At 39.7% G+C, this 15649-nt stretch overlaps 1 protein-coding gene across 4 annotated transcripts in view; it reads right to left on the bottom strand.

The window, feature by feature from the left end:
* Positions 1-7274: 7274 nt before the first annotated feature.
* Positions 7275-15649, bottom strand: part of galnt13 (polypeptide N-acetylgalactosaminyltransferase 13) — a 48703-nt gene continuing 40328 nt past the window's right edge. For 2 of the 4 annotated variants that reach the window (XM_088083187.1, XM_042495121.2), the window contains one exon: positions 11041-11174. Coding sequence is in view for 1 of the 4 variants with exons in the window: in XM_042495123.2 (XP_042351057.1) it covers positions 11034-11174 (141 nt within the window). In the remaining 3 variants the exon portion in view is untranslated. Of the gene's footprint in view, positions 11175-15649 lie in introns of all 4 variants that reach the window. The other 2 variants (XM_042495123.2, XM_088083188.1) reach the window with 2 other exon arrangements.

The following is a 15649-nucleotide window of genomic DNA, read 5'->3' as shown; positions in this document are numbered from 1 at the left end:
TCAAATGTTATTAAGGCTTAAAGTTAGAAATAATTAAGGTTGCAGAAGCTTTTGAGTGACAGGTGGGTGCTATCTGTTTACAAGTTGCTACCACTGTGACAACTTTGGATAGGTAAAATAACCATGGCCAAACATGTGTCGCCCTAACTGTAGCTATTTCAGTGTGTTTTCAGTTCATGGAAGTTAATCTTGACATTTTGGTCACCTAAAAAAAGTATTGTTCAGAGACGAAAAGACCCTTTAAGGAGTCTGACATTCAGTTTTTCTGGAAAGTATATTTTATTTTAATAGTTTTAAGGCTGTTATTCTTGTTAACAAAAATTATCATTATCATTATCACACTTAACCATAGACTGAAAATGCATTATGCTCACTAAGCTAACAGCTTGTGTTAGGGTTTGCTCCAACCTCTCATCACTTCTCTTCACTTCTGGCTCCAAAAATCCAAGCTGGACCACCAAAAATGCCAAACTCCAGTCTTCAAAACAGTTTGCAAACCAATAAGTGATGTCAAGATGTCCATTATTTTATAAAGTCTATGGTTAAAAGATTCATGGATAAAAATGCAGCAATCAAAGTTTAAAGCAAATGGGCCTATTTTTAAATATTTTTATCAAAAAAATCTGTTAATGCTTCATCAAAGTTGTAGATTTGATTACACTTGATTTACAGTGATCAAACAATCCTCAGATTCAAATGTAAGGATCACTTTGCTAACTAAGTTCTGCCCATGTCAAACCATTGAGAAGTACACATTGGACAACAATTTGACGTGGGGACCAGGGCAACATTAGTTTTGGGTTGGCCTACGGAAAAATGTCATTCGTGGGGCGTGTATGAATAAAATTAACTTGGGATCACATGTAGTTTAATTTTCTTTTCAAATCGTGGTCTTTTCATGTGTTTCAAAGATCCCATTATCATATGGATTCAGCTGAGGATCAGTGATAGTCATATAGGGGCCGCTTCACAATATAGCCTATGTCTCCAGAATGATTAGCCAGAAGGGAGTATATAAAAACCCTTACATGAGCCATTATTCAAACCCCACAGAAACATGCTTCTAATTCTGCTCAACACACAGGCTTTGTCACTGACAGCTAAATACAAGAAAGAGGTTAAGGTCCCGGCTTGTTCTTGTCACACACCAGGAGGCAGCTGATGTGTAACACTGTGCACTAAATTGGAATATATGCAGATTAGTTCATATCTAATAGTGTCTGGATTTGGTAGAGCTGCACATTTTGCTTATAAAAAACGTTTTTTTTAACATCGTCCCCAGTAAACGACTGCTTTTTTCACAATAAATGCCACTGACCAGAGCACGTTATGTGGTTGGCACTTCTTGCACCAGTGCATCTCAAACTTAGTCAATGATCAGGAACACTTAGATGATCTTCTGTAACCCATTTCGTAAAAATAGCCCAGGCAAAACCTGATGGGCGGGTGGAAATGGGATTGATTTATTAATCTAATCAGACCAATGTAGGACACGAGATGCATTTGTCCCCCTCTCCAAATCAGCTCGGAAAGCACTTGAGGTCATCCTCTGAAAAGATCAGCCAATCACTTCAGACAATCTTCTGTAATTTTCCATCTTCCTTTATAATCTCTACAATCAGAGACAGAGCAGGGACCACTGCCTCAGCTTTGATGTTGACTTTAATGGATTTGTCCTTCTATTTCCCCCCAAACATGCACAAATGTACAACTTCCTCACTAAAATGTCTCTGTAATCTTATTTTTACACCACAATATTGATATTTTAGCATAAAACAAACAATGTCCTTCTCATGAAAGACATGTAATATCAGTTTCTCCCCACAAAGATTAGATTTTAACATGATGCTCGCTGGATGCTGAGGCACTAACAGGCTCTCCTCAATGCTTGGCATGTAATGTGAAGCCATGTGGTGGATGAGCAGAGCAGCATCTCTAAACAATCTCTGATTCCATGGGGGTACAGCAATTGGGTCAAAATATGGAGCCTCTGAGGGACACATGAGATTGTCAGCATCTTGTGGTAATCAAAGCACATTACAGCTGCTCATGAGCAACAAGGAAACAAGCATTAACCACAAACTGAACCCTCACTGAGGCAAAATAGCAGCTGATAATGTTACACACATGCCAGATGAGGAATTATTATAGACACAGTCTTTAATAGGTGCACTTAAAACTAGCTAATGTATTGTTCTGGCGCAGGCGACTGGGTTTTTCTTTCCACAGCCGAAGCGAAGACCTTATTAGTTGTCGCTGTGGTCAAAAATAGCATTTGAACAGGAGTGTTTTGTGGAACAGCTCCTGGAGATTGATGATTGATTACTACACAATTACTGCTGAAAGCAGCAGGGCCCCTCCTCCTAATCACTGCTTTCGTCGCTAAAAGGAGATTATCACATAGGAGACGCTTGTTAGAGGCACTTCCTCCCTGCAAATCAATAAAAAATTACTCAAGAGATTGCAACCATACATCAGAAATTTTCTCGGTTGAGTCCCTCGGCTGGCTCTGCACATATAAAAACAGGTACTGTACATTATTGTGTGTATGTGTGTGTATATGTGGGCGTATGCCTCCTGTGGCAGTAGATCTGACCCCCACTGAGATACTGGCCTCAAACCATGTCTAATTAAAGCTGCTTTTCAATGCAGGCGCTCTGGAACTTCAGGTCCCCTCAACAATTAAATGCAGGATTTCTCCTCTGGTCCCGAGCGAGAAGAAAAGGCACATCCAGAGGGTTGATTATCCCCCTTTCTGTCCCCCCAGTCAGCCTCTACCTATTATTGGATTCACTTAGTTGATGGAATCCCATATGTTGAGTGGGGGGAAGACAGGCAGAGCGGAGACACCGGGAGAAATAGGACAGAAAATGTGTAGCATCGTATTTGAAGTCAAAGCACGAAAGTGTTGAGAGCTTCTTGTCATGATGGTCTAATGGAAGCAGGTTAGAGAGACAATCACATAAGCAGGAGGTTCAATTCCTGCTGCAGTGTCCTTGGAAGTTGCCCCGGATAAGAGCATCAGAGAAGCAGGTAAAAATGTGAGCTTTGGTTTAAGGTGTACAATAGCAGGGTGTTTTCACTTTGCCTGGATTTACCCATAAATATGCAAGTGGGTGTATTTCCAAATATAACTACATGTCTTATAGGGGAGACCGGGGACAATTGTAACATTTTTGACATTTATGTCCGCATCTTGGAGCTCTTTTAAGCCAGTACGTTCAAAATGTGATACAAACTAATTACATTTGTCTGCTAATAAATGATGCAGCTGTTGTCTATGCTTGTTTGTCTGTGTGTGTTTGTGCACGTGTGTGTGAGTGTGAGTGTGCGTGTACATGCTTGCGTGCGTGCATGCAAGTCAAGTCAAGTTAAATTTTAGGATAAGTTGTTACATTTTTTTTTCATGTTACAACTAATTAACCTTATCATGGTCTCCAACTTTGTGGCAAACTTTATTTTCGCTAGCAATAATAACACAGCTCTATCGCACAGTGCATTTTACTCTTACTCCCAAAACTTTTACCTCGTTAGCTTAGGTCCGGGTTGACACTACCAAATTAACTAGCTTACCTAACATTAGCACTAATAACTTGCATGAAAGATATACATATAATGCAATTTAAGTTTGATGAATTTCACCTGCTACTCCCCCAAAAAATAACAAAAAAACTACATCAAAATTATTATTATTTTTCTTATAAATTTGGCTTTGTCTGCCACAGGGTGATAAATCTAAACCATGGACTAAACTGTTGTTCTTAAACAGAGTTCCATGACCCCCAGGCCCCCGGCCATAAAAAATAAATAAATAAATAAATATGTATAAAATTACACATTAACACATTTCCAACATATCAGCAGATAAATGAAAAAAGAAGATAAATCAGCATATGCATTTAAACAGACACACAGACACAGACACACACACACACACACACACACACACACACACACACACACAAAAACCCAAAACATTTAAATTACAGTACATAGCATTGATGATAGGCTAACTTTTACCCATGAATCCTTGGCAGGTAGAAGGGGGGTCCCTGCTTTATCTCTCTCTCTCAGCTTAGAGGGTCCTGGCCTGAAGACTCCTGGACTGAACAGAGCACGTGAAGAGTGAATCAGGTGAATTCATAGCTTGCTCCTGGTTGGAGATATTTAAAGTGTTAAAGCTATCCCTGGTTATGCCTGTGCGACGACCCCTACAGTGTGATCTCTTTGCTGTTCATTCACCTGTATGGGTGCTCTCTTGCAGGCCGGTGCTCATTAGGGTATCTGGGAACACCTGTGAGTTCTCAGGTAACTTGAGCATTTGTGCAGCTTGTAGCCCTTTCCCTGCCGAACCTCTACTCTGCTGCAGCATCCATGTGCCCTCTTCGCTTTGATTATGTTTCCCTGGTTCTTTCTTTGTTCTTTTAGGCACCTTTACAACAACTGCACATATTTTCCACTCATGCATCACACACACTACTGATACCACTGACTTCGTCACTCCACATTATAAATACTTAGTTAACCTTTAGTGTGGTCTAATTTGGTCTGATTTGGTTTAATTTCATTAAATAAATGTCTTTTGTTCCACTCTGCCACGGTGTGTCTCCTTTTTGTTGTAGCCATTTGAGCCAGGTCATAACAACCTCATTATGTTTATGTAATGATTGCTTGCTTTCTGAACACAGTGTCCACCCCTCCATTTTTTTCTTTTTTTACTTTTTAACTTGTTTTCCTAACCATTTGAAAATGCAAAATAAGAGAGAAAATATGTGTATTGATCTCTTTCAACGTAGCCTGTTTACTACTTCTACTACCTTTTATGTTAATATACATATTTGTACTGTTACCCATGGGCCACTATTTCTTCTTAATAACAGCCATTTACCAAACACAAATTAGTCAGCACAAATCACAGTCGTGTCGTGATCACAGTCTTGTGGTCATTGCAACATGGCTGTATGCCAGTGATTCTCAACTTACCGCCTGCAGGTCAAATCTGGCCTGTGATAGGGTGTTGGGTGGCCTGCTGATTATTTTCTTATTCATAAAAAAAAAAAATCACACTGGGAGGTGTTAAAGTGCAAAAAAGCGTCAGGTGAATAGGTTAGGTGTCTGATTTCCCCTTGAAACTGTGTTTTTTTAATGGTTGTATGGATACAACCATTGAGTTCTTCCTCCACCATTGGTTGCTGTGAGATAAAGCAACCCTTTTGTATGCACTGATTTATAGTATAAACAACACAAAATGAGGCCAGGCAGGAAAATAATACAGTTTGCAGTTCCAAAGCCTGCATAAAAGGAAAGCTATAGCACTCTTTCATACCTCAGGCATCTGAAACAATTTGAATGTTTTGGTGAAAAACGAGAAACACTATAAAATTGTTAGAACAAATAGTTTGAAGAATATCTTTAGGGATTAACTGAATAAAATGTGGGAATTATACAGTTTGTAATATGGTCTTTCGTCTCCGAAGAGCTGAGGTCTGTGTTTAAAGGTTCAGGACATCGCCAGAGTTATAATTTACTAAGCTTAGATGAGCCTGTACTTTATATAGTCGACAACTGTACAGCCTGCTTAGTGAGAAGCTCTGATCGTGTACTACCTTCGAGAGCCGCAGTGAGCCCCAGATACCCACAGATAAGGCCTCCATTAGGGCTGTTATTTTAAAGCATCTCACCCGTTAATGGACTCCCCTGGCCAAGCTGCAGACCCACTATCTTATCCTCACAGGTCCAGTTAAACAGCCCTGGTTTGGCTTGCTACAGGTGTGAGACCGTTTGAAACCACAGTCGGGTCCTCACAGGGCCCCTGCTGAGAGTGTGGTGAGGCGCTGATGTGTTGTCAGCTCTGCAACAACAACTGTTAATACTGCTGCAGCGGCTACCACAGAGAGGTATACAAATATTTATGAAAAGCCTAAGTGAGGGAAATGGAAAGAAACAATATATGTGCAGTAAACATTATTAAAAAGGGAATACTCTTCCAGCTGAACTGTGCAGACTGCAAACTGCTTTTCTGAAGTTATTAATACTTATCATAAACCAAACAACAGAAATAATTGTGTGTAATAATAATATTAATTATAATTATTATTAATTATATTTTAATGTATGTTGAATGTTAAAATTATAGGTTGATTATATGTCAAAGTAGTTTGACATTTTAGGAAATAGACATATTTATTGTCAATGAAGCTACAAGAACCAGCTGTTTAGCATCAGTTTCGCATCAAGAAAGGACAGTTTTGTTTTCACACTTTAGTATGTTTGAATTAGTGATGTTAAGAAGTGCTGGTAAGCTGATTTTTTATAACTTTAGGGGAAATATAAAATATTATTAAAAATGGGGAGAAAATTATTAGAAATGTTTATAATGATTTTAATTATATCTAAAATTATGTTACAGAAAAAAAATCTATATTTTAACACTTTCTTGAGGTCATTTTGTTGTTTGTTTTTTTGCTTATTTTCAGGTAATTTTCTTGTTACTTTTTGTGATTTTTTTGCTATCCTTTGGTCAATTTCTTCAGTTGCTTGTCACTCTATTCTTATGGGTTTTTTTGAAGTAATGAAGCCAATTTGCTCAGGTTTCAAAGGGTTAATCAATCACTCCACAAATAGAAATTGATTTGCAGATTTGATGAATGGCGGAAGAGATTTGTTTTTTCCAAGAAAAAAAACTGCCATATGCTGGTTTCAGCCTATCAATAGTGGTGATTTGTTGTTGTTTTCCGCCTCTTATCAATATAAACTGAATATCTTTGAGTTTTGGACTTCTGGCCAGACAAACAACCAATTTTAAAATGCCACCCTGAGCTCTGGGTACTCTTGGTGGGTGTTTTTCCAGACAAAAAAAAATCAATCAAAAATCAATGGATGAATGGTTGGATAATCCCTATTCCTATAATCCATTGCCCTCTATGGACCTTCTACTGTAGCTCTCCCTTTTTTCGATGTCCCATTCAGGAAGAAAAATTTTGCCTCTTGGATTTTAACAAAGCTAGAGTCACCTGAAAGGTCAAGCCTTGCTCACTTAAATGTAGAGAATAATGAACCATGTCAGAAGTACCTTCATCAGCTGACAATGGCAAGCGTCTTACTGATACCGGACAAAAGAGGAAGCTAGAATCCATTACAGTGTTATTCTTCTAACATCCTGTTGTACGTGTGTTGTCCTCTAACGGTCACCGTGGAAGAGAGGCTGCAATTTACCACCTTTGAAAGCCCACACACTTTAGCCTGGTAATGAGATGTACGGGGGTCTTAAAAGCTTCAAGAACAAGGTTTATTAAACAACTGATGTGTTAGTGTGATGTGCTTGCTTGACACTGAAATGAATGCTAACTTTGTTTAGCTGTTTTTTCCCCTACAAAAAAGGCAAAATGTACAAACAGGTAACATCACTTTGCAACCAGTACATTGAAACATTACATTCCTATTTTAACACCATGCACTTTAAGATAATGAAAAACAATAAATGTGTGTGCGTAATATGAGAGAGGCGATTGAATTTTAGTCTGAATGCCAAGCAGGCACTCGGCAAGGATTCAGTATTAAAGCAGCATTGATAGTATTTCACCATTAGTTGCTCCCTCATGTACTCTCGCCTGAGGTCCTTTAGGTGGTCTGAGAATTGGTTTTGTGGGGCCGATGATGATTTCCAAAACACACCGCAATTTAAAAATACAAGGTAAGCACTGGTTTTTATTACCACGATTTCCAGTAAAACACTGCAATACCTTGTGATCTTTTTACCATTCAATGTCTCTTTTTTTTATCTCAGAGGAGTGTTCAAGTTTTACAGCATTTTAGAAAAATAATTGGTTCTGTATGTACAACAACAATGGTGATAGAAACATGTCAACAGCTTTATGTACAATAACATTTGTTGCCTGATTAACAATGCAGAGAAAGGTACCTGTCACATTTTCATGGTTGATGTGTGTGTTGATATGCTAAATGTTGGCTTAACTGTAACTAACTGTTTGATCAAGCATCAATATGACAGTGACATATTTATGAGATATGATTTAATATCAATATGCACTTTTTTTAACTTGTAATGAAAAAAAAGATTAAACATTCTTCTTTTCCAACACTAAAACAAATAAAAATGTTCTAAAAAACCAATAAACCAAATACAAAACAACTCTCTAAAGGCACACGTAACTATCCGGCTCCAGGATAATCGTGATTTCTCAGGATACTGGTAGCAGGAATCTGAAATCTTTCAAAAAACGTCAGTACTGATGCTCTCGGACAGCCAAGAAAACACAGTAAAGTATTTCAGAATACAGCTGTAATCATTTAGGTAAACTTTTACATTCAATAACTTGCTAGCTCCATTCCCGCAACCACTTATTTAAAAAAAGAAAAACCCTGCTATTAATAAACTTCCATTGAAATCCACAGAGCTGCCTCATATTTTCATACTGTAATTCCTGTTTCACGAACATGGAACATTATGTGATTAATCAGGGAGGATAATAAAGCTGCACTCTTGTTTTAACCTCTATTCATTTTTTAGATGACAGTTTGAAATCTATTTTTTTCAAATGTCTCCTGACATCCACCTTAATGACTTAAGCCCGACCAATAAACCGGCAGATATTCACTTTTAACAGACATGTTTTTATCTGCCTATGTCAACTGACAATAAAGATTAAATTAAAATACAGAAAAGCCAACGATATGTTTGAGGTATTTTAGAAATAGTGAGTCCCTTACATTCTTAGGAGCACTAATAAGTAAACCATTTAATTATTAAATTTGCCCGATAGGGAAACAAGTTACTTCTAGGGTGTTCTGACACAAAAAATTTAGAAACCAATTCACAGACACAAGAGTCACAACAGTCTTTTTTGGCCCAATGGCATCACGTGACTGTGTAATTCCACTTTTGACCACTGAAAAAATTGGCTTTAAAGCCTGGTGCTTCTTCCTTGGGGCTTAGGGGCCACGTGGTTCAAACTAATGGGGGACAGCATTTTATCTCCAAGCCATTTACTATCTGACAGCAGGGCAAAAACACACTTAATTCAACCAAATGGCTGAAACTTTGAGAGCAGTCAGCAAGAAAATAGTCACATTAAAACCATATATCGAGAATATCATGTTTTTTGGTATGGTTTGTATTGTTATTAGTGGCACTTTCTGTGCCTTAAAACCCTCTCGAATTATCTACATCTGGACATATTTTGACCTAAAAAAAAATCCTGGATTGATACGATGTAAGAGTACGGACTTGAACAAGCCTGCAAACTAGCTTAGCCTAGCTATCTTAGCTTGGCTGTACACTGGCCTGAAGTGGCTGAAAAGACAAAACCAGTATTGCAGATTTTGGACATCAGATGGTTCAAACTGAGACACTGTCTTGGTCTTGCCCGGATTGTGAGCATGGACCTTAACTAAACAGGGCTGGGAGCCTGTTGACTAGCTTGGTCCCCTGCTGTGTTGACAGGTGTAGCAACTGTGAACTTTGAGTTTTCTGTAGACACTTTTTGGTCAACTATGTACACGTTGCAATGAGCAAGCAAGATGGGACCAAAGATGGCTTTTCCAATTACAAAGAGGAAGTGGAGAACATAAAAACATCTGAGCTTAAAGTCAAGAGAGATCGCAGGTATTGCCAAACAATAAACTTAATATCGGATTTGACTTCTTTGTCCTCTCATGTTGGACTGAGGGACACACTGGACACTACACTGACTTACTATCACCTCTAAAGTTACAGATGCCACGGCAAGACTGCATGAGCTAACTGGTTAGCATGCTCACTTCAGTAGATATCTCTATCTTGTTGCAACACAATGCATTTCTTAAATGTTTTAAACTACAATTCTGGCCATATCTTACACATTGTACCTTTAAGGAATCCTAATAAAACAAATGAATGTAATTTGTTTATTTTAAAGTCAAACTGAAATAACAATTTAGTTTTTACACTTATCATTTCTGTTTGATTTGACTTGTGTACTTATTTGGTTTCTAATTACCCAAAAAAAACAAAACAAAAAAAAACGTTCCTCCCACATGTTAAAAGTTGGAAAGGGACAGACTGCTTAAATCAGGTTGATAGCCGACATCATGTGGGCTTGCAAAAAGAGAAAAAAAAGCACGATGACACTTTTCAGTCAGCACAGAACAACGGACGTTGACAGCGTGACACTGGCCCAGTCAGTCACCAGCCGGCGTGGGAAACGCCCACCTAGAGCTCCAAGCTCAGACATTGTTTCTACAAATATATCTGCACAGTGTTAACCTATAAAAAACCCCACAAACGCTAAAATATAATTATACTGTACTTTACATTTCAGTTTGATTTTAAAATCAAATATCAGTGCACATACAGTATCAGGTGTTCTGATACTCAAATATCAACACCAGTATCTGCTTCACAACTACAGTATTGGTCGGGCTCTGTTAACGACATCGCTTCCTGTTTTTTGAATGTAACTCTGATATGGAGAGAGGATGAGCAGCAGTCATGACAACAGTCTTGTTTCAGATGGTACCTACAGTGGACACGTGTGCACTGCACGTACACAACACAAGGAAGGTCATTTACAGTGTGGACCATCGCAGAGACGTACCTCGCAGTGTTCCTGTTAAAGTTGCTCTTCTGTTTTGTTGTTCATCGAGCAGATAAGCAGCAGTCTGAGCAGCACAGTGGATGCACGGCTAGCAGCTGGCCGACACAGTGTGAGTGCTTTGATTTTAATGTTCTCCATGCACAGAGCTCACACATCGTTCTCCCTGCTCAGACACAACAAGGTCCCCAAAGCCACGGCTCCTCGTGTCGCCTGAACGGCAGGTGCAGCTTCGCTCAAACTGCGAGCTGTAAAAGGAGACGCCTCCATAATGGAAGATAAGCCGCTGCTGCCTGGATCTCTGTATTGGCTGGCCAGGCTGTTACAGGAAGAGCCGTATGGTGTGCTGTGGTAAGAGCCACCTGGCGAGGGCGTGGAGAGCCAGGGACTTGTTAGGATGAGGACCAAAAGGCGGAGGGGGGAGAGAGGTGAGGCGAGGGATCAGACGCTCAGGGTCATGTTACGAAGCAGCCACTGCTGAGCGCGGCTGCCGTTGCAGTCTCTCAGGGTGGGGACCATCTTGTCCTCCTCAGACGGCATGTCCAAACACTGGTTGCTGTTCACATGCAGCAGGGTGAGGCGCTGGTGAGTGAAGGACGACAGGCAATCAGATATGAACACGTACACATTAATGCACCAACACACACACACACATACTTGATAATGTTTTGTCTGAGTCAAGAGTTATTTCAGCTCTTCTCTGGAGAAAGCTGAATCCACCTGGATGACTAAGATGAACTTTCACAGACACACTTCCAAATATTGATTTCCCACGTTTCACAAAAATACCTTTCGACCCGACTAAATGGCCTGAGCTTGTTATACTCAGTAACTGTAGCTGGAGCAAGAAAAAAAACAAAAGACACATCAAGAGAGCAGGATGTTCTAGTCGAGAAAAAGTGAGAGTGTTGCCCCTTATACAACACGACGTGCACTGAGCTGCTCGCAGAGTTGAGGCTCCTGTCGGTGGGGAGACTGTTGTCATGGCCACTTTACAGGAAGGATTTCTCTGTGAATGACTATTGAGCATCAGAAGCTCCAAAATGTCAAGAGACAGAGAGAACTCATTTCTCCACTTCAAACAACTGAAACCAGCAGCAAATGTTTGCGTTCATAACTGCATTAAGTAATATTTTGGACATTTCAGATGTATCACAGGCCTCACAGCCAGAGGGCTCTGTGTATGAACCTGCCGGCTGGCTGTGGCCCTTCTGTTTGGAGTTTGCATGTTGTCTGCATATCAGCATGGGTTTTCTTCGGGTTCTCCGGCTTCCTCCAACAGTCCAAAGACATACAGGTCTATTTAATAAGGTCTGTGGTTAACACAAGCTGAAGAGACTTTCATGTTTTGTTCTGCGACATGAAAAACATCAGTAAACATATCATTTGCAAACTTGAAGTTTTTATAAGTCTTATATAAAAAGACGGTGGCTAACAAATGTCTGAATGAGATTACAGAATGTCATCAGGCCGAACCAGGCCGAACGCGCCTTTCCAGCCTTTTGTTTATAGGTTCACAGATTTAAAGTATGTGATTGGCACTGCGGTAGACACTTTTCCTGGCTCTGATGGGTTGTTTTTGTTCAGGCACACCTGGTTTTTGAAAAGATTTTTTTTTGTCACAGATTATCTGTCAGGATATAGTGTCAGTTTCAGCAAATATGACAAACTTTTAAAAAATTACCTACTGTTGCTTTAATGGGATCAGAGGACAGATAAAGGGTGGATGGATGTTTTAAAGGAGATGCTGTGATATAAAATGGTGTCTAGTTGAGCCAATTCCACCCTTAATCAACACTTCAGTCTGCAGCTCACAGTGGTTTTCTATTGTTTTTGGCTCAATGTTTTAGCTTGAAGTGATACAAAGCTCATTTTATTAAAAAAAAAAAAAACGTTAGAAGAAGACAATTATGCAAACATGCTCACTGTGACACTGGCATGTCTTGGTGAGAAACTTGAAAAAAACAGAGCCATTGTTAATGTTGTTAGTAACACCTTCAGCTGTTTGACAAATCAATCAATGCTCCAACTGTTTTAGCAATAACGCTGGCAGTTAATAAATATGGGTTTAACTGTGTCACACCACTGGAGGATTTTTAAGGGTGGATCTAGATTTAAAGCCCCGCTCCAAAGTGTTTTGGCATTTTATAACATTTCAGATTTTTCCAAATCATTTCCCAACAATGTTGAATAATCACACTATTTGACAAATTTGTTTTTTAAAGAATTACCTTTGTGCTCAAAGTGAATAAAAGAGAGTTGTCGCTACAATGGGAAGATGACTAACGACCAAAGTAAAAGCTGCATGTGATACGTCATCCTCCAAGCTTGAGCAGGTGCACTGTCAGCTGCAAATCACTGTGAGCTATTCAACTTATCTTGTACTTTGTCTACTTTGACGACGTCACAGATGTGGACCATTTGTGGAGCAAATGTGCCACTGAATGTGCGTACATACAGCATCAGCTTGTGTGAGTCACAGGCAAAACAAGACAGAGTTTAAATTTAGGATCATGAGGATTGTTTCTTCAGTTTTTGGACCCTGCACAAAGCTTTAAAACTTGGACCCTTCAGTGGGTTTGTGGTGTATGGAGAAGTTAGCATCTACAGACTACAGTAGGCTGTGTAAGGGATAAATTTACAAAACAACCGCCAGCTGGTACTGAAAAAATAAATGCACTGATCAAGAACGCAAAGTGGAAGCCTTATGTGATACAAAGTAGCTGATATACAATTTGGCTAACCTACTTATCAAAGAAAATTAGAATTTGACAAAAGAATTTATTTAAAATTAAGGTATTTCATTACCTTGTTGTTGTCATGGAAACTAGCAAACAAACTAGTTGCCCATATCAACTGTCAGTTAAAATCATTAAGCTAGGCAGTCATCATTGACGTTAGATCAATATTCATTCAAATTTCCTTCAGGTGAAAGAAGTGGAGAAAAATCGGCCAACTCCTAACTTATGTTAGAATGACCGCTATCACTATGCATGTTAAATCCATGCTATGACTTTGACAGGGATACTAGAACAGCAATCTGGATGGAGTGGTTATGGGCTACATCTGACCACTAACAACAGTGTTTGAGAAAGAGCGTTAACCCAAAAAACAAAGTAACACTAGCTGAAGTGGGGCGGCTACTTCTGACCTCAAACATTCCTGTTATTTTTGTTGTTCACTCTGCAGTTTTCCCCGTCCTCTCAAATGTACCTCCTGCTCAACTCAACACATTGTCCCCTCTTGTTTGTCCGTCCTTTCTGTTTACTCTTCTATCACACAAACCAGAGGAGCCAGAAGACAGGACAAGCCCTTTTAAAATGTCCAGACTGGAAAAACACACCTGTTGTGATGAGCTGAACTCAAGCACCATATGAACAAGCGAGCACAGAAATCTGCGGCTATCTGCCACAAAGGCTCCAGAGATAACACCCCCCCCCCAACAAGTGGAAGAGAGCTTTCAATGGCCTTGATTAACCATTTATGTTCATTCCCTCAGAAGTAACACGCTTCCGCAATTTTGCTCTTCACTTGAGTTTCTTTTCTCGCCCTAATGATCACATGCAGAGATGTAGAAGAGATGGAGAGAAGCTGAAGTTGGTTTGTAAGGGAGGGGAACAATGGGTGGAGAGAAATTGGGGAAATTAAGTTAAAAATAAAATGTTAGGTACCACTGAGACACCATTAAGCACTGTTATATCTTAAAACTTGCAATATACATGATCACAAAATGAAAGCTAACCTCAGTTTCACCTTGCTGCCGTCTCAGGAGTCATTTTCAAAGTAAACAGAACAGCACACATTATAGAAAATACATGTAAATATCTATAAGCTTAGTCTGCATGTGGCATTAAAACCTGAACGCTGACATGATTATCCTGTATACGAGGCATAATTCTTCATTAAAACAAGATTGTGCTTTGACTGTTGACAGAGGATATTCAGACTAATGAGCACACAGAGACGCTTGGGCCGTGTTTGATCTTTAGCTATAAAACACAAGGGCCTGACATTCTCTGCCTGGATACAAAGAAGTGCGCACACACACACACACACACACAAACACACACACACACATACACAAACACACACGCGCACACACATCTTTCCTGAAGTACACATTGCAGACCGCCCCACAGGGCGCATTTGTTCAAACAGAACAAGAACAAAGAGAGCAGGTGGCGTACGACCTTACGCACCTGCCAAAAAACTGAAGAAATGAACAATAAGGTAGCCCAAAACTAGAGACATTTTACTTTTCATACTATGTTGAAGGACATTATTTTTTAACAGAGGCCAGGTTTAAAGATGTGTAATTTATATGTCAATTTGCAAATGAACGGCAGTACAATGAACAAATAGTTCTTTTAAACTGTGTATTGGTACATGAAGCTTCTCAGAACTGGAGGTAGATCTAATCTATAAATCATAAGAACCTGGCTTAGGCGATAATGAGAATAGTATTTTTTCTTTTCATTCAAAGATCCAAAGCTGCTCTAGTGGCAGAGATGACAGAAGACGAGTATAACAGTGGAGGGTAGAAAACCCGTTCCACATTTAATGAAAATACTAGAAATGTGGAGGTCTTGTCCTTTGCTCATAATTATTTCATGCCTCCTTTGGGGCAGAGAAAACTCCCATCTCAGCCTCCCAGCAAACCAACCAGCGTCTCCGGAGCAAGTCGCTGAGTGTGTGCACAGCTGAGACCGGCTAATTAAATGAGGATGGTTTCTAAACATAAGCCCCGGTTGAGGAAAAGTATCCTCTTTGTCGCCAAGCAGCGCAGTGGACTTGCTGAAAGGCACACGAGTTCCTGTTTGACGCAATCTTGTGCTGACTCTGGGAGGAGATCTGGAGGGCCTAGGCTGCTTTTTGTGGGAAATACAAAAAGGAGCGGATTCCTTTTGTCTCACGGCAGAGTCAGGCAACAGTCTCATTTGCTCTAATGGTGCCCTGCTTGTATGTATGTGCTCTCTGCTGGTGTTGGCTATACCACTAGGACCTCTGAGTGTGAACAGCAAATCAGGCCATCTAACAGCAGGTCACTTTACTGCTGA

The sequence above is a fragment of the Plectropomus leopardus genome, chromosome 10 (genome assembly GCF_026936395.1).
Source record: "Plectropomus leopardus strain MGB_pleo_1.0 chromosome 10, ASM2693639v1, whole genome shotgun sequence".
NCBI classification, from domain to species: domain Eukaryota; kingdom Metazoa; phylum Chordata; class Actinopteri; order Perciformes; family Serranidae; genus Plectropomus; species Plectropomus leopardus.
This window is presented reverse-complemented; position numbering and strand designations above follow the sequence as displayed.